The 25,957-nt window shown below is 34.4% G+C and overlaps 1 protein-coding gene across 10 annotated transcripts; it reads right to left on the bottom strand.

Moving 5' to 3' along the window:
- Nucleotides 1-586: 586 nt before the first annotated feature.
- Nucleotides 587-25,800, bottom strand: LOC114877795 (transmembrane protein KIAA1109 homolog). Of its 10 annotated transcripts, none has more exons than XM_029190827.2 (51): nucleotides 25,579-25,800; nucleotides 25,077-25,270; nucleotides 24,633-24,952; nucleotides 24,404-24,547; nucleotides 24,005-24,324; nucleotides 21,651-23,926; nucleotides 21,297-21,583; nucleotides 20,923-21,226; nucleotides 20,529-20,855; nucleotides 19,792-20,164; nucleotides 19,223-19,726; nucleotides 18,679-18,937; nucleotides 18,288-18,623; nucleotides 18,122-18,198; nucleotides 17,535-18,050; nucleotides 17,222-17,447; nucleotides 16,757-17,145; nucleotides 16,530-16,691; nucleotides 16,335-16,460; nucleotides 15,328-15,466; nucleotides 14,539-14,781; nucleotides 13,857-14,113; nucleotides 13,741-13,770; nucleotides 13,313-13,616; nucleotides 12,844-13,242; nucleotides 12,257-12,766; nucleotides 11,759-12,174; nucleotides 11,240-11,681; nucleotides 10,904-11,148; nucleotides 10,161-10,825; nucleotides 9,930-10,090; nucleotides 9,649-9,857; nucleotides 9,223-9,452; nucleotides 8,929-9,147; nucleotides 8,768-8,839; nucleotides 8,552-8,707; nucleotides 8,309-8,488; nucleotides 8,035-8,236; nucleotides 7,568-7,965; nucleotides 7,091-7,497; nucleotides 6,680-7,009; nucleotides 6,301-6,615; nucleotides 6,037-6,229; nucleotides 5,730-5,959; nucleotides 5,387-5,668; nucleotides 5,126-5,314; nucleotides 4,728-4,934; nucleotides 4,562-4,585; nucleotides 3,879-4,009; nucleotides 3,610-3,806; nucleotides 587-3,356 (listed from the first exon to the last, which is right to left on the bottom strand). In XM_029190827.2, exons 3-51 carry the CDS (start codon nucleotides 24,883-24,885, stop codon nucleotides 3,137-3,139), a joined length of 15,081 nt encoding a protein of 5,026 aa, XP_029046660.1. In that variant the 5' UTR covers nucleotides 24,886-24,952; nucleotides 25,077-25,270; nucleotides 25,579-25,800; the 3' UTR covers nucleotides 587-3,136. The 10 variants fall into 10 exon arrangements, with proteins under 10 accessions (XP_029046660.1, XP_029046661.1, XP_029046657.1 ...); XM_029190828.2 differs by having other exon boundaries at nucleotides 9,661-9,857; nucleotides 18,276-18,623; XM_029190824.2 differs by having other exon boundaries at nucleotides 18,276-18,623.
- Between the last annotated feature and the right edge of the window lie 157 nt (nucleotides 25,801-25,957).

The following is a 25,957-nucleotide window of genomic DNA, read 5'->3' on the forward strand; positions in this document are numbered from 1 at the left end:
TTGGACAAAATAGATATGTTCCAACAGGCTGCAGTATTGAGAAAAAAGCACCTGCACATTCTTCGACCTGGAACCGGTCGCGCTGACTCTTCTCCAGTTGTTGCGAAATGCGAAGGAGTGCAGTTGCTTAAGCTGGACCTTTATCTTGATACAGAATACTTATAAGATCGAACGATCTCCATCGAGTTGCTAATTTGTCGATGCAACGAATCCGATAGAATTGTATATTTCAATTAAGACCCCATCTATTCCAAGAGAAAACGAATAAGACCTAAAAGAGCTAACTGTACTAATAAGGAACAGCAACTTGTTCAGACCAAACTTAAATTAAAATTGTTATAATTAAAATTTAGAGCAGCATTTAGATATTTTTAAAATAAAATAATTATTAAAGGAAATGGATAATGAATAACTACAAGTTTTTTAAATATTTTTATTTACTTGTTCAAGTATAGATAACAAATGTACAAAGAAAATAGAACAACAGTTGACAATTCAGTATAACTAAGTCCAAATAAATTCAAATCTGTATGATAAATGCTATAGACAGAGATGTGAACATTTATATCCCAGGCACATTAGTGTATTCTTTTTTTTTCTTTCTTTTACTAAATACATTCTACGTAGTGATAAATTGACTAATATAGACAAAGATTTTAGAATCCTCTGAACAATGAACTGTTGATTCAGTTACTTTGTCACTTGGATCTCACCGATTCCTTTATTCCAAATGAAATAAATAAGAAAAGAGGGAAAAAAAAAATATTTATACAAATACATCAGTGTATGGTTCGCGAGTAATACTAGAGTTTACAATGTAAAATTCACTATTCTTCTACTGGCTGGATCTACCAAGTCTTTTTTTCGTTTTTGTTAATTTGATAGAACATCACGCGTGAAGAAGTCGCAACAGTGAGCAAATGTACACGCACGTGATACAAGTTCCGGTGAAAACTTATTCGATATTCGGAATAAATTAATCTATTAATCTAAAAGAGTAGCAAAATCTCTTCTATTTTTAAAGGAACACGCGTTTCGTTACTGGGATACAGTTTTTTTTTTTCTTCTTTTAATTAAATTTAGAAAATCTTATTCCGAAGCTACTTAAATTTACAGATCACATAGAACTACTAAATTTCTTCTATCTTATCATATCAAACACTTTCAATTTTTAACAATAAAATTGCCGGAACTTGTATATAAAGCTAATACGTATATCACCATACAGATACGTATTCATATATGTGTATACGTCTGACGTTACAAAATTCAAAGTAATCGTTCACTATTTATAAATAGACGTTATCGTTTACAGTATTCACGGTTATGAGCAGTAAGAAGCCCGAAATGATCGCTTACAATGTAAAATAAACTATCTCTTCTTTTTGGCTCGTTTCATAACATAATAGAAACACATTGATATACACCTTGTCCATTATCCTTTCGTTCAACTTTTTACATCTAGACAAGTTCGTTATTAATCGTGATGGCTTCGGCTTAAAAGTTAAGTAATGCTGCAGGAAGACTGAATAAAAGAAACAGTGAACTCTTGCGACTATATCGGTGGGTCTAAGTGTACAATGCCTAACACGAGTCTCTTTAATAAAAAATTAAAAAAAGAAATAAAAATAAAAGGACGCTTGAACAATGATACATCGATTATTTCTTTTTGTCTCTTCGCATTATCTACGTTCAATTAAATTTTATTATACACTTCGCTTAAAATAGAATATATATGTATATATTGAAATCCGTTATCCTGCAGTAACAACTTATCCCCTAATATGTATCAGCTTTGTTTGAAAGTGCACCTTGCAATTATAACTTGGCATCATTATGTATATAGATATATGTATATATATATATAATTATGCAGAAAGAATTGCGCTATGTATACACAACAATATATTACATTAAATTACAACGATAATTGAAACTCGTATTCCGCCGTGATAAAAACTTAATCGTAGGATTCGCGCGAAATTATGTTTAACGATGAGCAAAAATGCCACGGCTGGTATCAACTATACAAACGTTAAATCCCGAGATATTAAAAAAAAAGAGAGAGAAAGAGAGAGAGAAAAATAACGAAAAGAAATTCTTAAGAATGTAAGCGTAATCGCGTGAGCAATTTGTAGAAAGACAATCCTTTTTTCGGAGATAGTAAACTCTAAGAAAGCTGCGGAGTTTCAAGCGAGAAGAGCCTTCTGCCTTCTATTTAGACGATATTTATAACACGTACAATTAACTCGTTTAAACCTTACCTAGGCGTATAACATTTCTTAGAATGCTAACTGTACATAATACATACACTACCGTCAAAAAGTTTGGAAACAAATAGATTTAAATAAATAATTCAACTGCATTGCATAATATAAAATATATACTTCACCTAGATAGTAATACAGAAGAGAACGGTATTAGAATTAAGCAAAAGAATCACTTATCTCGACTTTTTAATTATTTTTTAAAACAATTCAAACGTTTCCAAACTTCTTGGCGATAGTGTAAATAAACGTAATTTATCAAATTTTCTAAAGCTGAGAAACCTCTTGCGTATAATTCGGTGAACTTAAATGACTTGCATCGAAAAATGCTTAAATTCAATGATTACAGTCACGATCGCGAACGGTCTTGGAATTTTCACTATGTCGGACTAAGTTCCTTCGTGTTATTACATTACGAAAATATTATGAACCGTTGCTATAAACGTTGGTAATATACATATATATATTCTAAGGTTCGTTGATGTGCCCATGGCGTTCTGTGCAATATTCTAACACATTCGAACGGAATATCGATGATTATAAACCTTTATCTATACTGTAATGTACAATTTCTTGATTATAAGTTGCATCTCATCAACACGCTTCTTACAAATGTCCTTTCTCCATTCACTCGAAACTATTTGACGATTATAGAGTTCATCATCGGTTTATACACTGAGTAGGATTCAGTAATCACTGTGATATATCATTTCGTTAATTAAATTCATACTAATCAACGTTCGTTCTATGTACTATACAAAGTATAATCGTTTATCTTCATTTGATACTCTGCTAAGAGACCTTTAATTATCTTGGACGATTACTGCTTTTCGATCTGAACTCTTCAGGATTTCTCTATTTACCCTCCATTATTTTTCTCGTTTATGCTCTTTCTGTTCCTCGGGTGGTTCTTCGCGAACGGCTGAGACCATCCTTAGCATCAGAATGGCTAGTAATTTGTCCAGAGGATCCATGAAACCTCGCTGAATCCATTTTGGTATCGTTGTACGAGCATGGGAGAAACCTAATTTTTGGAGGATGTAATCTATACCGTAAGGTTCGATGCTTTTTCCAGCCCATGAAAGTAATCTTTAAAGCGAAGAATACAAGTTAATTAGTAATATAATTTGATATAAATCAGGCCTATCTAATTGCTGCCCCCACTCTAACCGCTTCAGACTTCCCCCACCATCCAGTAGTGCCAGCCGGGGAACCAAGTGGAAGAGTGGAAGGAGCCGAGCGCGAGCTCCGTGATAGGGGAAGGAGCCACGAGTTGCCCGCGGGCCGCAGGTTAGACAGACCTGATATAAATAATTGTAACAATGGTTGTACAATAATTTACCTTACGGTTGGCTCTAAATGCCACGTTTTACATCTGTATGATCGCCAATCTTTTATAAACATTTCTGTTGGATCAAATTGTTTGCGTTTCTTTTCGTCTTCGGTGGTGATCGTTGTTGAAGTAGAAGTACTGCTTGTCGTAGCACTTCCACTTTTCTTATCGTGAGGATCTGGGCTATGTGCTCGTGCACCGATAGGCTATAAGAAGAATAATTTATATTCATTAATGATATTTTCTTTTATTGATTATTATATGTAAAATATACTCACCACTTTTTCTTTTTCTTTCACGTATGAAGTGATTAAATCGTGAAGGAAGAAGAAGGCTTCAGCATCCACAGTGACAAAAATATGGTCTTCAAATTCTGTTATGAAACTACATTCAACTAATGGCTTTTCACCTGTTAAAAAATCAATTATTTTTAGATATATATTCTATGTAATACTATGTCTAATTCTAACTGTAACATTGCATTTGCAGATACAAATTAACAGGTTCACGATAAACACAAGCTGTTATTTTTTAGAATACAGGGATTAGAAACATGTTAGTATCATCTAATTTGTCTAATTAATTATTTATCATTTATGCCACTGTAATTTAAATACGATTATACTATATTCGTGGTATAAAGCATTTACAATTTCTTCTATTTCTTTGTACCAGTGATCGTGATATATTCCGGTGCAAAACATGCGTAATAAACGTAACTACCCAAATGATTTATTAATTTATCATCAAAGCTCGTGTGGAATCTTTCGCATTTACTTAACATTCCACATGCAGAACGATTCTTCATATATTAGTGTCGGGGAGCAAACTTACACTATGTAAATTTCAAAGCATTAAAATACCTTGAATATTCTAGAAACAAAGTTAGTTTGATTCAATGCAAGCTAAATAAATAATTCTTACCAAATTTCAAATAAATTCATTTTCACTCTGTACTTACTATAGAAAATATGTTTAGGAGCTCCTAAAAATATACGAAGAAAATACATAGTTGCAACAAGTCAAATGAGAACATTTTGTACTTAACAAAACTGTGAATTTTATGTGTCAAAGAAATGTCTGGATTTTGGAATGTTTTGTAATTTCTAGAAAAAGATATAACTTACCAATAACATCTGGAGTTTTGGCGGTTTGAAGGTGTTCAGTTTTCAAATGTAATTGCAGTGACGGTAAAGCAAATATAACTTCTCTCGCATGAGAATGTTCTTGTAATTTCCCAGAAGTTGTTGATGTACTTCTTCCACGAGTCATGTTACCAGTCTCGGTCGTAGTTTCCATTCGTTCTCTTTCGACGCATGGGAACCGATCCACGGCTATAAATTTAATTATATGTCTTAATTAATTTAATTTAAGTATAGCCTTAAGGAATAATGAAGTAGTAATAGTAATAAGAAGCGGGTGGAGAAATAAAGCCCCTAGAGTCACCTAGATCTTAAAGTTCTTATGAGGAATAATGAAGATAAAAAATATAAAATATTTCACTGTAAAACTCGTTACAGCTTACCGTCGATTTCGCTACTAGCAAACGCATAATGGAACCATTCTTGCAATGATTTAAACTGAGGTGGAAAGACTACGTTGCGACTCAACTTGCAAACGGTAGCCATAGAATTATGCCTCGCGTGTTGTTCTTGTTGCTGACCTAAACTGATGGTCAACGTTTGCACGACATGAACGTCGCATGTATTTGGTGCTGCGAAAAGGTATCAATTTATATAACTTCAATTAAGATTAAAATCTTGAATGATTTATAAAATGTCATTACATTCAACGCTTGGTATCTCTTGCGCTTCGGTTGCAAAACTGATGCATGGTTCCTTCAAGGAGAACAGTGCCCAACTTTTACTTTTAAAGTTGATTCCATGGAAACATGCCAGGCTGATGTTGCAACCGTGAAGTTCCATTGTACCACCGAGTACAGTCCCCGTTGATGGTAAAGAGAACCTTAAACTACCTAATTGTAATCCTGCTACTTGAGCCAACACCCCTTGCCAGTGTCTATGGTGACGGGCATCCGTCATCATTGATTGATTTAAATTCCATGGTGCTATAACATGTAAAATCCATTCTGTTTAATTATATCATGACAGAAATAATCGATTTTATACCTTCTGCAGTAGGTTTTCTTTTCTGTTGTCTCTTTTTGAAACTGCTATTTGATACTCTTTGATGTCTCGGTTGGAAAGAACTGAACACTCGTTTACTACTCTTAAATTGTTGACTGAAAAATTCATCCAATTTGTAGTACATTTTTAATAGATCAGCCGTTGTTGATTCGCTGATCATAAGTTGCAATTGATCCCATCCTAGGTCACCGTGCATGAAAATCACTGCAGGCCTAGATTAAATTCAAAGGAATAGTTAAAAATTTATTTAATCCAGATCTGTAAAATAAAAAGTAGATATAAAAGGAACCTTCTCGTTGGCATAAAAGCATCTCCGCTGCTGTTTCGATTAATTTTCCATTCGTCTCTTAATGTAACATCCAGCGAAGACACTCTAGACATTAACACGCTCGCCCCCATATAGTCCAATCGCAATTCCAATGCAAACAGTTTTAACCCCACTGTATGATCAGGTTCTATCCCAGGTTCTTCTCGAATGTGTACTGTAAAAATGTACAACATGAATAATTTCACAAAATTAAATCATTTATTCTTAAATATCGAAATAACCTACTGTATGTATCGATCTTGCTCAATTCTATGGTACCACCAACGATACCACCTTTTGCATCTAAACTAGATCCTCCTAATCCAACACCTATGTATAAATTTTTATGCCCAGTACTTCCTATAGACAGTCTTCCATCAGAGCGAAAGTCTTTGGTCATCCATGTAACATTGCCCATCACGTTGCCCATGTTCATATGAACATTTAAACGAGTGAAATTTATAGCAAACAATACTAGTGTCTCCCATGCAGATTCTCTTAATTTTAATTCTGAAGATGACGTCTGTTTGTCCGAAGTGAAACTCCATCCTCTTCCAATGTCTAATGTCATAGATAGGATGTTAGAAATGTTATTTAAAATTGTAGTTTAAAGTTTAATTAATACCTTTTAATCTTGCGTGTGCGGGCATATCACTTTCTAAACTCAATCTCAATTTATCTCTGTTCAACGTCGGGCTTCGTTCTGGAGCACTTTTTGATAGTCCATCGGTCCCGTGTCTGTCATAATGTTTCAATAAAGAACTACCCATAACAGCTTCTTCTTGATTTAGAGAAGGGCTACCGTCTCCTTCGGAATAGGCGGTACCCGAGCTCAGATCTCCCAAAAATAAACGACGAACTATACTTCGTCTGTACCATGCTTTAGGAAAGGCCAGAATTTCGCTTAGTCTTCTCATGTCATATTTGAACGAGGCAGATCCGATATCAGCGATTGCTGAAAGTATCATATAAGAAAAATTATTTAATCAAAATGAAACGATACCGTTTTAAAAAATATAACAGAAATTACACTTACTGGAAAATCGTATAACTGCACGACTGGTATCTGACTTTTTCGACTGTTCGCTTTGAAAATTTAATCTACGACTTCTTGACATGTGAAACTTGACGAATTCAACGTTGATGCTTAGAGAATCTTTCCTCTCACTGTCGGACAATGGTGACCATTGGGCCTCTTTCAAGCCCGTTTTCTTTCCACCACCGTACGGATGAAATATATAAACAGAAAAGTCCGCTAGACATCCAGTGACAGACAATCCGCCAATTGCTGAACCAGCTTCTTTTCCGGTTGTTTGGGTATTTGGTGATTTGTACTCTCGAAATTCAACGAGCTCTTCTTCTGCTCGCTTGGACGAAAACACTATGTCGAGGGACGGCAATTGAAGCATACATTCTACACGAGACACCGGCAGACAAGAGAATCTGGAAAATTAATCATTAGTTGTATTAAAAATCAATAATTGTACAGATGATATAGTTGTTTAAATATTACCTAAACGTGGAAGGTTGCATATGAAAATACACTATCACATCAACAGGGAAACTCGCGTAAACGTAATTGCTGCTGCTTGCTGCAGTGGCAGCCCATGATGTACTTTCTGTATTCTCCAATGGAAACATTGCATTTGTTTGTACATTGCTATGAAAAGTACTATGAAAATGGGTCTTGCTTGGTATTGGTTCTAACGTCTGTTCCAAGAATTCAAGAATATGTGGACTTATTATAGTCTCCTCCGGTATACTTTGAAGTGTCATCCAAGCGAATAAGCTGGCCTTCTTAGTACTAGCTTTCTTAAACATGCTTGTCGATGATGGATTCAGCAAACTATTGTCGGACGATATCCGAGGTGACACTGATTCTTCGGGTAGTGTTTTAGATTCATAGTGTACCTAAAAATGTTCAGATTATCGTTACAGCATATCATATTTGATATATCTGTGATTATAAAATAATTGTACCTTCACGTCTAAGCCAGGAATATGAAAAATTGTCAAATCCACCAAAGGTACATTTGCGTGTTGCAAATAACGTAATCGCGATGTACTTGTGGTTGATGATTTTTCTTTACTACTTAAATGCTTTCTGCTGCTACTAGGACTACTTGGTTGAAATTCAAAGGTACCCCCCGAACATGATCGTTCCTTTTTCATTCTGCTCATACTACAAAAACATTATATATTAATCGTGAAAGAAATATGTAATAGAAAAATGAATTGTGTAATAGAGATTTACATTTTAATTTCATCTTCTTTCCCTGGATCTTTTGTATGAAGCACGCATTTACCACTGTTGATTAGAACTTTTACATCAAGTTCAAAATCTATGTTGGGCTCTTGGGCTTTCTGAGGTGTTATATATGGCGACGAGGTTGATGAAGATTGTTCTTTTCCAAAGGAATCGAGCAACGGTGCACTGTAAAAATAATTTATTAAACATAATTCAATAATACACGTCATATTTTATTGTTCTACGTACTTTCCTTCCATGCTATCATAACTTGAGGTGCAACTGATATCTCTAGTCTTCTTTCTTAATTCAACTCGTTCTCCTTCAATCTCAATTGTTTCTGGCCATTCTAATTCACCTTCTGGTAAACTTAGTTCAGATCCAGCACTTGGTAATGACGATTGTCTATGCGATAAAATAATTTATTAATTTGTAGTGAAAGGAATATTAAATTTTTAAACGTACCTTCCCATTGTATGCGTATCACTGAAAGTAACTCGTGGACCACCGAGTCCTCTTACACGTAGGGAAGCCGACCTATGAATTTAGTGTAACATAATTTCTTTTAATAAAAAAGGTACATAAACATCAATTAAAAGAAAAGACTTTATGAAAGTATATCATACCGACTTGGACCACTTCTAGGACTACTTTCATAGCTAGCAGAGTTTGCTGAATTGACTTCCATATTTAAGTCCTCAGGACTTTCAAGTTGATTTTCAAGTGTTGGAGATGGTACAATAAACGATCGTGATCTATAAGTATTTGGTTTACCACCGAGTCCTAATTTACCTTTTATACCGGATGCTTTAACAGACTGTCTTCTTAACTTTTGAATCATATCTCTGTACAGTTTAAAGTATTAGTGATTGTAGTTTATTTTTTAACAGTTCATTTAAGTTAAAGTTACAGAATCATACCTTCTGAAATCTTTAAACACCATAGCTTCCAATTCGTGCAAACGTTTCATTTCTTGTTCTATTGTTCCATGAGAAGCGCCCAATGACCGTAGATCATTTATAATTTTAGCCTGTTCGTTCATTTCTTTCTCAATCAGTTTAGATCTTTTCTTTGCGTCGATTGTTGGATCAAAAACAAACGCTGGTAAACTGTCCGTCCAATTTTTCGATTTCTTCATTAATATACTCTCCTGCAAATAGTGAACAATCTATTAGCGAGTAACTACATTGTTAGGAAGTTTTTAAGTGAAAGAAAAATATGGAAACCGGCAAGTAGAGGGATCTTCTTTTATCTTCTTCGAATGGTCATAGAAAATTTTTAATACATTACCCACTCAAAGGGGTGAAAAATTACTATAGGATAAAATAAATATAATTAAACCATACTTTTTTCTTAACCTGGCTAGTACTATTATCTGGTTGATCCGCATCATCGCTATCATAATCTGGATGTTCATGAATATCATCCTCCTCAGACCCTGTTAACATTGTTAACGTATGTCCAAGCGCTGATAACTGTTGTCCCACGTTAACGTCTAAATGAATATCAACACCTTCCATTTGCCACTGTACATTTAAGATCCACTTAGCATTATCTGCAAATCATTAGAACGTCTTATCTGTTCGTTGGAAGAAATTAACATAGAATTACATGTACTATTTATTACCAGACTTATCTGGTTTCTGTGCAATTGTTCTACTGCACACTTCATAAGTCCCTTCAGACACCATACACAAATTCATGATACTACTGTCAGTTGCATCTGGTTTCCAATCATCCAAAGAAGTTTCAAAATCATCGGCAAATCTCAGGCACAAACCCATGAATCTGAAAAATTAAAATATTATTATTTGTAAAATTTGTTTAGTATAGGTTGTCTTTAATAGTAACTTCGTACCTTCCCTTGCTAACTAAACTACCACTGCTACACGCTGATATGCTTGTGTTTTCCAATGTCACTACTACAGCACCTCTGGATTCACCATCGTACAATCCTCTATTCAATCCCCAAGTAGGTGGCAAAGGGTTAAGTGGTACACAAATACCCATATCATCTACAGTCAATTGCAAAAATAATGTACCTAAATGAGGAGCACTCAGCTGGCTCGTTATCTGACCAAATGTTAGAACTTCTTTATTTAAATTAGCCCTTTTCTCGTTCCAGTATTCATATGCATTTTTGTAATTCAACCAAACTAGTATAGCCTTATCGATAGCCACCGGTTGAATGTATATCAATGGACGCTTCAACGTTATTAGTACCACTTCTTTGTCCTCATCTTGTGCCATCTCTTCCTGAAAGGCATTCCGTAATCCTACTCTAGTATTGAAAAAAGCAAACTGTTGAAATTCTGGTTCTGCCTCTTCGAATAACACGTTTTTCAACAACTGTCCAAGGCTCAAATTAATGTCAACTTGTGCTTTTCCAAATAATTTCATGTGTGGGTTTGGCTGAGTAGCACCAGAAACATTTTGTACTCTATTAGATAACTGAAGTTCAACAGCTCCAGTTTCTAATCGTACAGCGGAATTGGTTGGAGTTGTTGCAGTCAATTGTATCCTCTATAAACATAAAATAAAAATGTTGAAAAATGTTGATACATTAAATTTAAGAAATAGCAGTGGATGAAAGTATCATACTTCAATACGAATAATTAATGTAAATAATATTCTTTTCACAACTGTGTTTGCCTCTTCATCCTCCAACCATAAAGGAACTGGTTTCTCTCCTCCATAAACTTTCTGTACAACTTCGTTCACCTCTTTCATGAACACTTTTTGCACGAATACTAAATGATTCAGAAGGTCTGTAGTTAAAGAATGTTCAAAAACACCAATATCAGCTGTAGCACTAAGGTAACTGCCTTGTCTTAACACAACACCATCTGTAAATTACAAAAACTCCCATTAAATATGTTTATATCTTAAACGAGAATAAAATCTCTATTCTTTATGAAATTATGATGCTTCACTGACCTGCTAATTTGCTATCATTCATGTTACTATTACCATCTTGAATGTATTCTGCGGACACGTGTACCTTAGGAAGTTCAATACTAGCTTCAGAAGGTAAATTCGCTTCTGTAACTTGAAGTTTCGTCGTGAAACTCAAGGTATGATGAGGTAGATCTACCGTAAATTTAGCTTTACTCCCAGTTACACCAGAACTAGTCACCTGATCCATTTTATATTGTGCTTGCAAAGATGGTAAGAGAGCTGCAGTTATGCTTAAACTTTGAAGGATTATATGGAACTGCATTATTATCGGTTCTAGCAAACTAGACACGACTTGTGGCTTTTCTAAATCAACTGATGGGGCAGGTGCATAATGATGGGGACTGCTAGGTACACCAGCATCCACTTCATCTGGTTGTTGGCCCCTAGACATTCTTGACGATGTTCTTGTTACCCTTAGTTCCTGAATAAATATTTTAATTAATTAATTATCATAAGTAAATACAGAAAAGTAATTTAAAGAATAAATTTTATATTTACTTGCAAAGTTGAAGACAGCTGTTTGCTGCCTCTGGTCATCATACCGTGCAAAACAACCGGATGTTGAGGAATGTCTATATTCACAGCACCAACAGTCAACAAACCACTATTTTTATCTTTCTGACGTTTACTAATACTAGAATACAACGCTTGTGATTTTCCCACGGTTACTTTAACAACCGTTTGTTGACTTGGCGCTACTCCTTCTAGTAAAACGATCATGGTTCTGCCTATTTGCCCGGTCAAGCTACATTCTAAGCTAGCGGGTCTTGACTTTTTACGACACGTTAAACTCGCGTGAAGACTTGTTATTTCTGCCTCAAGTTTTAACCCGCTAAGGGTAGCTAACAATCTAGTCCTATGTATCCGGGCAACGCCAAAGATAACCAGCCTTGTTCGTTCTCCTGTAACGATGCCTGTGAAATAACGTTTAAATAAATAATAAGCTAAGATAGATTGAATTTTGATTTTATAAAAAAACATTGAATTAATACTAACTTAATTCTCGTGGTAACGGCACCGGTGTTGAACTATTTTCAGCATTCAATCCTTTCTCAATATCCACATCTTTTGTTTCATTTAATAATTCATATTTTCGGCCACTTTTATAATGTTCTGAAGCATCAGCTGGTATAGAGAGACGATGGGTAATGGTTTTAGTTTCCGGTCGTGTGGCATACAAATCCAGTAGATAATAGATGGTTTTCCAGCATCGCGGTGTAAGATGGGTTGTGTCTTTACATTTGTCAGGAAGTACACAAAATTTGTCCAATCCTGATCCGCTAGGACTTGCTCCAAAATTAGGGGTAATCACACCTTCGCTCAGATTGATGTATCCTTTTACGCTTTTCCCAGTGCTGCGTAACTTTTGAGCAAAACTTTGCGGCCGAGATCGAATACTCGCGCCGGGTGATATAACTTTTGATAAACTTGGTTCAAAATTACTGCGAAGCAATGGTACGTCTATTTTTTTACCCTCCAATAAAAGCTGCTCTTGTAGGTCAGACGCTGTTCATAAAATAAAGATGTATTAAATAGGTATCGGTATTTAATTAATATAGATTTTAGTTAATAATTATATTTACTTGACGACGAGCCATTCTTTGCTGTTGTATCATTAACAATTAAAGTATTGTTTCGTTTATTCTCTGGCTGCTGTTCTTTCAGTTCCATCTGTGTCTCTTTAACATTTTGGTACATATTACTAATTTGATGTAATAATCTGAGAAGAGGCATGTTTACTTGTTGGCTAATATATCGTATATTTAAACTAAAATTCACAACTGTACTTGTATGTTTCTTCAATTGGCCCCGAGATATGTACAGGACAGTTTGCTTTTGAATCATATCATCTACTGTCATATCAGCCATTTTCTTAACATCTATGTCGATACCGATCTTCTCGCATAAAAATGCCGGAGTTTCTGGTGGTATATTCAAATGAAATTTGGTACTGTTTCCTTTCTTCATCTGGTACTTGTTACCTAAAATTTTTTATTCAACTTTATCGTGCCTTTTCAAATTGAATTTTCAAATTAACATTCTCTTACATACCCTTCTTTTTATCTGTTACTTTTCCAAATTCACTGACGACTATATCGATACGCATAGTTTCCATATTTCCCACTAAAGATATATTTGATCCTAACGAGTCCAAAGAAGATACATTATTCACATTTCCTGAACCAATGGCAGATAGCATTTGTTGTGGCATAACAGATAAGGAAGACAAAAGTGGTTCGAATATTAAATGCGCGTCTAAAAGTCTGAGCGAATCTTTCATTGGATAAAGGAGAGTACCACTGTGAACATCAGAGTCTTCTGTATCATCTGTTGTCATTGTATTAATCTTAGAATCCTAAAAACATATATTTTCAATATTTGAGGATATGTTTAAAAAAAAAAACACATTTTAATATACAACGTGGGAAACAATATTTACGTAAGGTAGCTCATGCAATTTGAAAATGAATTTAGAATACCTTTAAAGATTTTTGCTCTGCACGAAAGACCTAAGATGAGAGCAATAATAAAAGTGGATACTATATAGAAAATATTTCCCATTAAGTATCATTTGGGGATAAAAAGTATCGCTTACCCAATTTCCTTTTAAATTGCTTTTCTCATTGTCCTTTATAAATTCCTGCTGTTTGGCCATCCAACTGTATAAATCTTCACCTGTATTCAGGGGTTTATTGGATTGATGACTTGTCGGGGATGTAACTTGATCCAAACTTCCAGTACTATGCTGGCTACCATGCCCACCTCCAGAATAGATACTCGGATTTGAACCAAGTTGATGAGAATGTGAAACATGGATTTGCGGTGTCTTTTCTTCTCGTAGTGTCCCGTAACCTGCCATAAAATTCTATTTGTACATATATGAATTTTATTAAAAAAAAAATGATGCTATTACTCAAAAAATGAAAGCACATGATATTGTTAGAAAAGTACAGTTATGGACCTAGACATAAACAAAAATAAATACAAGACAAACATCTAATAAGCACTTTAGTCGAGTAATAAGCAACAGGTATGAGGAATAAGAAAAATTAATATTTAAAAAAAGCACATAGTGCTGTAATTCAAGTGCGAAGCAATACAAACTTCAGATAAAATTAAATCAAGGTGGTCAAAGCAGTCTGCACATTGGGAATACATAATAATTTTTCTATTTGTCTTCTTAACTTATTTCCTTTTCTATTTGTAATTATATCATATTATACCAATGTATAGACTGCTAGGATATGATCTATGGAGTTTGATTATCTCGCACTTACTTATGTTATTTGGTTCCCGAGCTTGATTAAATAACCCACCACTTGCAAGCAATGGAAAAACAATACTTGCTCGTGTACTAGCAGGCACTTGTGTAGGTTGTAGTGATTTTCCTTTCTTTAGATGAGCTACTGGTGGAGAGGGAGAGGTTAATGAATCCGGGCCTGGAACCGGTGTTGCAATAGGGGTTGTATCTTTTCCTCGAGGAGAACTTACAGGAACCGTCAAACCATCACCACAAATACCTGGTTATCCCATATCAAGCCATGTTTTTGTTTCAGTAAGCTCAAAATTAGATTGACTAAGCATATTTAGGAGAGGCATGCTACAATTTTAATAGCAGGAATAATATCATTTAATCAAATGTATTTTATTACCCTGGTTAGTAGAGATTAAGCTCCAAAAGGTGTAATTAAAACTTAAACAGAATAAGAGACGTATATGCAATGAACTTCTTCTAGCTTACTAAGTCTCAAGGAGATTCTTCAAACAAATTTTAAAGAAATTCAATAGATTCTTCTATGCTACTAATTAGAATAGCATAAAAGTCTTGATTTGAATATTAGCAGAGACACGTACCGTAATGTGTCAATGTTAAAATGCAAATTAGACATTAAGCAGTTACTGTAATTACAGTTTGAAGCAAATGCCGAACAAGCCGCAGGTGTATTAAGTGGATGTTTCATAAAACATCAGATAAACTAATAAAACTGTGACTGGTACAGGAATGTAGTACACTATGTACTTGGTTTTAGATATTAATACTTTGAAATCAGTTGAATTTATAGTACCTGTACTTTTATCTTGTCCGCTCTTGATATGTGTATGCTTATGCATATGGTCTGTGTGAATTAACATAGCACATTCATCTGTGACTTCCTGTTCATCTACTTCACCCGCGCTACCCTCACCGTCTGTCAGCAAATTTTCCTGTACACGAATCAGTCAAATCCAGAAATTTTTATCTGACATTTTGAATAATGAAAATCATAATAATCCATTAAGATTTTAAATAGAAATGTTTCAATGTTAGTATAACGTAATGAGAAGTAAATTCAAAAAAATTAATAAAACAACAATAACTGAGAGTAATTATCAAAAACTTTCAGTTTTAGAAGTTTTGAATTTCACAGGAAGTCTTGAAATTTTAACCAAATCTAATTTGTATCATGATTAAAACGTGAATTATGATTTTGTGATATATGAGGTAAAATAAGCTATATTTTATTTGCGAAATTGCATATGCAACATAAATGTGCAAGTTTTCATTTAAAAAAAAAATGTGTAATGTATCAGTGCTAGCATATTGTATTTGTTAGAATGGAGTTAATCGAGTTTAGTTACAAGATAAAGCATGTGTACTTATTAATGTGAGAATTAATTAAAAATTTTATGTGAAAAAAATTTACAAAGTTTTATGTTAGAACTACTTCTGTGAAATATTGAAATTCTTACTGAATCTTTTACTGTAATCATCCTCCTGTACATCCTTGCTTATTTGCTGGAAAAAAAAATTGCCTACCAAATTATGCTCACAATAAAATATATTATGAACTTCTGAATGAAATAAAAAACTTCTCTACAATATCAAACTCGCATGACTAAAATAAAATTACATAAGAGATAAAAAAATAATAGCTCTAAATTAAGGGAATTAATTATTAAAAAGATAAGTGATGTTAAAGAAAATTAATGAGAAACGTGAAGAAACAAAGTTATGTAAAACTCCATTCCCAATATTTATCATTCGATTTTTAATATATTGAATACGTATAAAATAAAAAATATATATTCATACCTCATCTGGATCTGAAACAGCAAACGTGACATTCAATGGCTTAACATGTTTAGTTTTGTAATTGTGTTCCAACAACAGTGGAGTGTACAGAACATTTTTCCACTGTCTGCTCAATACTATAACACCCTAACAATAAAATAATACATATTAACAGAATCTATATTTATAATATTTAATATTTATAATACAATATACCTGACGAAGTGTCGATAACAATGGTAAATCTGATTCTTTCAAATTAGCTTCAATATTTTTTAAATCATTCAACAAAACATAATTTTGTAAAATTGTACACAGCTGACACGACGGATCTTCTTGCAATGTTTTCGCTAGTGGAGTCAATCGTCCATAACGACTCTATGGAGCACACAATGATAATGAATTTTTTCAATCTAACAAATATATTATTAATATATAAATACCTTGGCTGGCATATGAATCGCTTGCACATCTAACGCTTCAGCCATTAGACAAGCAACGATAGCAGTTGATCTTCTATACATTGTTCTAAACATATGTACTATTCGAATTGCAAATTTATTGCTAGGATTCATCCAAGCGTTTATAGCGGGTGAAGCTGTGCTTAATAAATTCCAATCTAATCGAGTGTAATCAATCTTTCTTGTTATCGGCGTACGTGGTGGTGCCGCAAAATTAAACCATACTGTTTTTAACTCTATGACACAAGAAACAGTATTTCCATTCTCAGCTTTTGAAGCAATACTAGCGCACGTAGCACTTGTGTTTATTTGTGCTCCATTACGTAAATTCGTTGATGCTGTTTCTGGTTCAGCTGCAGGCGCTGTAGAAGCTGTAAGATAATAAATGAAGTAGCTATAACATGTACTTATTAGTAACAATTTGAATATACATATAATAATATGTACTAGCTGCATTGTCTAGTTCCTCTTGACTTTTCACGCTATCTGTATAAAATATTTCAGCATCAACTTTCTTATTGTCGCTTCCATTTTCTCCTTTTTCAAACTGAGATCTCTTTACTACTTTTAGCTTGATGCCTTCTAAACCACATTCAAACATTATAAAACCCAGTCTATCCTCTCCGGTTCCTAAAGTAAACTCCTCCGTTGCTTGTGGAGGACCAGATTGTTTCTGCAACGAATATATTTTCAATAATTTTCAATAATTTTAAAATAAATCATAGTACTCGATATAGATTAGGGAGAATAAATGACGTACACTTTTTTCTTTGTCATCCACAAAATGATGCAAGTAATAGTCGACACATTTCAAAGGAGAAGTTATCCTAGTACAAGTGAATAATACTCTTGAATAATGAGTAGGAATTGCTGTTATAACAGCATCCTTCAATATCGAAGATTCGTTTCTAAGTCTTCTTAATTGTGAATGAGCTTTTCCTATATTTAACGTAACTATGATTTCTTCTTGTTGCTTCTCCGAAGTCTCTATGTATACAGTTTCTCCACTTCCAATATCCGCAACTACCGCAGCTGTTTGATGACCAGGTAAAAATGCCTTGCTGATTTTATTCACTTTCTTCTGATTCGTTAATACAGCTGGTTTATGAAACGTTTGAACTACTTCTCGGGCTTGCTTCCCAACGTAAAACCTTCCTACCACATCGTCGAAACAAATAGCGAATAATGATACACACGTTAGGTCACGAATATTTTCAAGAGCAGAAAATGATATAATCTCTTCGACAACAGATGCTTGCAATAAAGTTATGTTCATCTGGAAATAAAATATAATTACTACAATCGTATGAAGAATACGAAAAAATGACATTAAAAATGATTAATCACCTTTGGTAAAATAATACTGCCTTGTACTTGTGTCATAATACTTTCTTCATACACGTTTGTTTGGAGGGCAATTTTACCTGTTTGTCAAAGGTGTATATTAATAGATATACATACGTATTGAAAAATGAAAATATTGAATTATATTTAAACTAACGTTTATCGTCACCTTGTCCATTTTTAATATTTCTTTCAGCGGTGGATCGCTTTGAACTAGTTTGCACTTGACTCCAATATGATAAACTCTGATCTTGCTTTAGAATATTAGCATCTTCAACTTTCCCAATGCATTCGTGATGTAGATGATTCAAAATTGTTAATGGATGTAAAGTAGCTAACGTCGGTATGATGGCATCAATGAAACGTTGCAAACATTCGAGCACCATAGGACTTAACATAATATCTACATCGCCTTTGAATTTTACAATAACCGTTGTACGCGAACCACTTTCATTTTGTACGGTCAACAACTCTTCTTCGTTGTGAGTAGTATGGTGTACCTCTCCTAAACGTAATTTTCATTTAATCCAAGAATTATTAAGTATCCTTTAATATATTACCTTCCATTTGATTCAACGTTGAACTGTCCCAAATATACGGATGCGTTGGGGTTTTATTAGATGAACTAGCTACAGGAGAGCCATCAGATCTTGTGATCATTTTTAACGACGTAAATCCTTCGGTAACCGTTTCAAATTTCGGCACGTACCTTCCACCGACATAAACCAGTCTACCTTCATCTGTACGTTGAAAAAGTGGTGTAGTAAATGCACCACTTCCTGCTGAAATGGACGATTGACCCCAATTCGAACAACGTACCTAAAATCAAATATGCAAAGTATATTCACTGAAAAATTAAAAATTATTCCAAAAAGTTTGGAAACACTATTTAAAACAGAATACCTCGTTTCAAATTGGATCAAATGACTTGAGGTTTTTTGAGAAGTTATACAAATTAATTTACTAAAAAACTATAATTTGTTGAAATCGTGAAGGGTAATTTTTCAACTTTTTTATGTGAGCCTCAAAAAAACCTCAAGTCATTTGATCCAAATTTAAATGAGGTATTCTGTTTTAAAGACTTTTCACGATAGTTCACCCTACCTGAGTTAAATGACTAACGTAGCTCGACATCAAAAGTGGAGAATCAACAATCGGTTTGTTCACTTGCATATGTAAATTCACAAGTGTAACATCTTCTTGCGACGACACAGCGGATATGAAACTTGTAGATGAAACCGAGTGGCTATCCGATGAGTCTCGCAAACCGCTATTTTCGTTTGCATCATTCGAATCATTTTGAAAGCTAGTGTTTCGATTCACTCTAGGACTTCTTTTGGCGCTCATCATCTGCGGTTTCGCTCTCTCCAAAGTGTGTGCTTTCTCAGACACAGATACGTTCACGTTCGTTGAACTTTCTACGATGGATAAGTCCGATGAAAATTTTTTCTTCATACTATCGTTTCGATTTAATACTGATCCAGATCCAACGATAGATTGTCGTAAGCTTGACGTACGACTTCCGCTTAATCCGTGACTTGTATCTTCGTCAGCTGAATAAAAAGCTTCGGAATGATTCTCTGAAGACATAGATATCGTCCTTTGCACCTGTGGATATAGAAATAATTAAACACAGGAGAATGTATCTACTTGTGAAAAATATTTAACTCTACCTCCTGCTTTAACTTTTCCTCGGATTCTGATTTTATGTATAACGAGTGATGAGAATCAGAAATTTTAATCCCATCCACAGTTTTCTTGCTCGATTGCATCGACTCGGAAAAATTCGTATCCGTAGATACAATCGGTAATGATTGCGGACTGTTCGATTCATACGGTTCCATATCCGATGCATTGAAATAATCAACAGCTAGCTTCGAATCGGACACGCTACTTTTTGGAGCAGTTTCAATTTCAGGAACGCTTAAAATTGATTTACTGCGTTCTGTGTGCAATTTCGAATCTGAATCCAACTTTTGTGGTAACTGTGCAACAGGGCTTGCATCGACTAAGCGGGAATAGGGTACATCTTTTGCACTGTTTCCACTGGAATCAAAAGTAAAAAGTAAGAAATATAAAATGTTAATATTCACATATTTTGATACTTCTTATTACGGATACTATATCTGTAAGCATAGTGTATTAGAAATAAATAGTTGAAAATGTATGAAAAGCTTGCAAAAAGGAGAAAATTTTCGTGGAGACAGAACCCACTGAAACTCAAGATAAATTAAAAAATTATAACGAACAACAGTATAAATGATTAACTTCTTTCATTTATGTTTGTATCGTTTGAACTGTAGATACGTATTGTGAATTTATAGATTAGCATATTTATGCAAACATGCAGTATTTAAAAGAAATAATTCAAATGATGAATAAGCTGCTTCGAAGCTATTCCAAAGATTACCGCATTGATGTATAAGAAAATCTTCTGTCCAGTAGTTTCCGTTCCCCACTGCATGCGAATGGACTTGCTGATGTACCAATTAATTTTGTACTACTAGTTTCTTCGATACCCGAATCTTTATTATGATCTGTCACAGACCTTGGTCGTTCGACACTCTTTTTCGATGTCTGGGATCCATCCTGCGTACCGGTTGTCACTTTCAATCCTGTAACTGGATAGTCTTGTAAGGACACATCTGGTAAATTATAAGGCGACGTGTGGAATACTAGTTGACCATCGTGTAAAATAGACTGCCCAAATCCTTTTTCTTTTCCAGATTCGTTAATTCTGAAATAAGAAAAATAATGCATGAAAATTATATAAATTTTCGTATATAAATTTTTGGATTATATACCTGTACGCAGCAACATTGATACCATCTTGAAAATCGTGGTAACTCGGCTTAAAAAATTTCGGTCCATTTCGATTATTCCCAAAAAATGCACAGCCCCCTATGCAACCGCATTTTGTTGATTTCACGCCACTTTCTTGAGGCCATAAAAACCATAATCGTTTAGTTGCCTCGTCGTGTAATTTTAAATATTTATTTTGTACCAAATGTAAATTATGTTCAGGTGTTGGAAGCGAAATTGCAGCTTCTAAAATGACTGGGCCTAAAGCTACGGATCCTACTTCTAACCAAATATCAGATCCATCACCTGGAATAAATCGTTAATCAGTAAATTACTCTGAAATTGGTATTTTTAATTTTACATGGCCTTGTTATACCTGACATGCGACTACTGGCATTGTTATGGGATCTTCCACTGCCAGCTGTGTTTGTGTTACTTGTATTCGCAAAATGATCAGCTGCAGATACAAATTGTCTTATTAATATTCTAGGTAACACACCAGTTACACCAGATTTCACTTGTTGTCCGTGGAGATTACACGTTGACACGCGAATTGGAGATATCCAAGCGTGTATCGTGGTTCCTACTTCTTGAAAATACAAATCAATCGCGTCTATCGCAATTCTTGTCATTCTATACTTTATATCTTCAGAACTAGGACACCTGTAAGAAATACAATTACATCATTCTGTTTAAATAGTTTAGAAATAATTAAAATTCATGTATATACCTGTAATGCTTATCAATGTCACTATCAGGACACTGTAAGGGAGGAATACCATGGTGACAATGGTGTGGCAAATCAGGAGGTCTTAGACTATTCTCGTTACTTTTTACCATTAATAAAAACGTTTCGAGGGATGTAACGAGGTGATGCAACTGAGGAGAACTTATCTTCCCGGTTAATTTTCCTAATTGCACTTCGATCAACCAGGCGTATTCTAGCGTTTCTTGATCTAAACTTCTCCCTTCGTTACTGAACATTGCGTGCCCTCTAACTTGCAATGCGCTTAACATTAAATGCCCTTGATTCAAGTGACGCTCCTTGCTTGACCGAACGACGTTATCGGTGATCAGAGCGATCGCTGGTGACAAAAGCAATTGAAGTTCTGTCTCTTTATACCTTTTCTTCATTTCAAATCCAAAACGTTCCAGAAGTATAACCGGACAAGGAGGATCATTTTCACCACAATTTTTGACTAAATGAGCTTGAATATCGTGCATGGTAATACCAACTGTTACTTCCAACGGTCGATAGTCTCTTGGATCAAACGATTTTGATTTTCCATCTTCATCCTCTACAGACTCGATACTGCTATTCTGAACATCTCTGTCTTTACTCCTTTCTGTACTTACGGATGTAGGATTCGTTCGACTTTGCTGCATGTCCGTGAATGTTTGATAATCGCCGAATAAATTTTCTTTCAAGTGTATAAAATTCTTCAAAAGTGAGCCATATAAAATCAATATAGAAGGACCTATCTCGAGGTCTAAACTAACTTTGTCGGGTGATATAGACTGCGGGTCAAATTTTTGACTACCGTTCTTCGTCCACTGAAGTCCAGGTGATTTTCTACATCGAGGAATTCTCATTGGAGATAAAAGAATTTCCTCTTTCTCTGGAGTTGTTATATTCGCTTGCGGTGTAGGTCCTAAAGGTGGACACGGATGATATGTATAATTAATACTCAACGCGACGATCGGTACGGACCAGCAATCAACCCAACCAGCTCCTTTTTGACAAACGTTCCTCCATTTTTTACTTTTATTCAATTCTGATAAATATATATGGGATCCATCGCGCGTCATGATCTTCGCATTTTTATTCAATGCCAACAAAATTGTACGACTCGTATTCACTTCTGGCAAGTAAAAGGAAAGATCGACGCTTTCACCTTGGATCCAAAAACGCAAAGGTATCGTGACCGGTAGATAGTCGACAAATGGAAGATCAAACGATAACTCAAAAAATTCTCCGCAAAAAGCAATGTGCGTATTTTCTTGATTTTGTGACGAACAATCGATCCAATTATATTCGTTACACAAGGTGATCAATTCGAATTCTTTTAGTAATAAATTAAACTTGCAGGTATACGGTACAAAATGTAAAATATCTGGCCTGGCTTTGCTGGCCCAATCGTTAATCATATCTTGAAAAAATTCTTTGTGCGAATAAACTAAGTTAGCCGTAGCTTTACATCCGGTTAAATTCAACGTCCATTCTTGATGATCGTTCCATCTTATCGGATAATGACACTTGACACCAAATTCCAACGTTTCGCTTTCAACTAAACTTCTGTATTGCAAACTCGTGGTCGCTTCTAAATGTAACAGTTGCCCTGTTATTTTTGTAGTATATCCGTCTTGCAGAACTATCCATGGCATGGTAATCTCCAAATATGATCCAGCTCCTACGTTAATATGAACAGCATTTGTTTCTCTATTTTTACTGAATAGTATATCAATCGTAGCTTCGTTCAATGTCGATAATCTGATGTCGAATGACTGAACCTGTCGTTTTTCTCCGGTAACAGGGGTTTTTGTAACTTTCAACGGTTGATAATCATTAGGAAAAAAGAATTTAAATAAATGTTCTCTTTGTCGATCGGCCCAAGGTCCGTAACTAAAATCAGTACCCTTTCCGCACTTAATATCAATGCCCCAGATCGGTGGCATTGCTTCCACCATATCTCCGTTCACTAATTGAATCATTTCCGGATGCTCAGGAACAAATCCAGGCTCGTCCATATAATAATAAACTTCCATGTTGTTCGAACTTAATACAACGAATCCTTCTCCCATGTATCTAGGCGGATCATCTACCATTCCAGTATATTTTGGACTGGGTGCTAAGATAACTTTGAAATTTTCTGCTTTACATTTTGTGAAATGCATAAAATGATCGTGCCGAGATGCTGCCGGTTTTGTTGAATAGACAAAATGTGCCTCTTCCACGGTTATCGACAGAGTTGTTGGTATTAACCGATTACCAAATACCAATCTTCCCTAAAAATAATTAAAAATTTTAAGCATATGAAATTTTTAAGAATGGTATTGCTTATTGAAAAAATGATTTATACTGACTGTGCAGACATCTAATTTGATAACGGGTATTAAATCTCTCCATGTTCTGGCTATAACATGAGCTTCTTTTTTCCTAATATTATCAACGTGACGCGAAACATCTATTGCATTTACCTGTTGACGAGTTTCATGAGCGCTATTGCTAAACGATTCAGCGTCACGATCATCGCTATTGACGTTATGATTTTCCTCGTCAGGAAACATTTGTGGTGTAAGACCAAATGTTTTTTCTAGTTGTGCATATAACTGACAGCGATTGTAAACGTGTAATTCAAAGCCATTTAACATAACTGAAAGTCGTGTGTCGGAATGTGAAAGATCTAAAAAAAAATAATATTCAGTTTATTAGAAACTTTTAAACAAATTGATACAAGTACTGTATAATGTTATTTTAAATACCCTCAGATACGTCTTTGGGAACGTAACTTCTCCACCATCTGAATATGAGCCACCCATCCTGCACTCTGATACTATAATCTGTTGTGATATAAACTATATCTCTGAACATTATTTTTCCGCTTAACGCGCTTAAAGTAAAAGATCCTAAAAGTAATAATCATGAATTATAATGAATCCACAAACAAAAGTGTATTGATATAAAATAGATACATATTTTTTAAAAACCTACCTACTTTAACGTATCCATCTCTAATAATAAACCGATTTAACAATTTTGTTAGTATGTAACCGATGACTCTGCTATTATAATAAGCTATATAAATAATCCAAGAAATAGCAGATACTAATGAGCAAAGTAAATATATAAAACTACTATCCATTTTAAGGTCATCAAGGATGACATGTTCAGAATAGTTCCAAAAGGCTGGTTCAATTCCAGAGAAAGATGGAACTGTAGCATTGTACAGTTCATTCTCCTCCATGATGATATTGTGTCTTTTTTTTTTTTATTATGGAATCAAGAAATATTAATCATTTTGTCATGAATCACTGAAACCATGAAAAACAAACATAATTACAAAAATGATGATGGTATAGACTAATTTGCTAGTGATCAAACACAGTATTTCATATATTATAGTGTTTATAAATATTGCTTCAACAGCAAGCTTACATTCTGCATTGCATCCAGAAGTTAGTACATAAATACAATTAAAACAACCAAGGCAGAATTTGTAAACATAACCTAATGAAGTATAATTTAAAAAGGTATTTATAATTGAAGGACATTGTAAAACATGATCCTGGATTGCATACAATAAGATGGTCGTTATCATGCGATTATTCATTGACAAAATATCATCTAATCTGAAACAACAAAATAAAAATTCTTCAGAATGGTGCCATCAGCAGAAAGAGAATATCTGTTGCTGCAAGTATAGAATAAAAACTGCATCTCCTCATGCGCTTATTAATGCTTTAAGTTATTTAAATGATTGTCTACTTATTGAAGAACCTAAAATACTCATATCTTATATATGTATGTATATACATATATACATACATATATATATATATATACGTGTATAATACAATCGAACATGAGTGTTAAGTACTTTCTAAACTATACTTCATAAATGAGTGACAAATTAAACTAATCTGTTTAGCTGATTTACCTTTATTCAGTACTTATATAAGAATTACATTCAATTTTTGTCGTGTCACTCATGGTTTTGTGTTTATCAGTACGTTAGTTTTAATACATGTCACAGAACTGTCATCGACAGACAGCAACACATAACCACTCCATAATTGCCTACTATCATTGACTATAGATTTAACAATGATACTTCATACTCGATACCACAGACAAGATATAGAATAGACCTAACATCTTATGGGACTTCGTGTCCCACGTTCTGAAATACCGACATAGCGTAAAATCTTATTTTTGCCCGTCGCGTCGCGTCGTTTTGTTGCGCTCTCTAGGATTCAGGACAGTAATTTCAGAAACTACATAAGGCAAAACGACAGAAGCTTCATTTTTAAATAAAT

The sequence above is a fragment of the Osmia bicornis genome, chromosome 2, assembly GCF_907164935.1.
Source record: "Osmia bicornis bicornis chromosome 2, iOsmBic2.1, whole genome shotgun sequence".
NCBI lineage: Eukaryota > Metazoa > Arthropoda > Insecta > Hymenoptera > Megachilidae > Osmia > Osmia bicornis.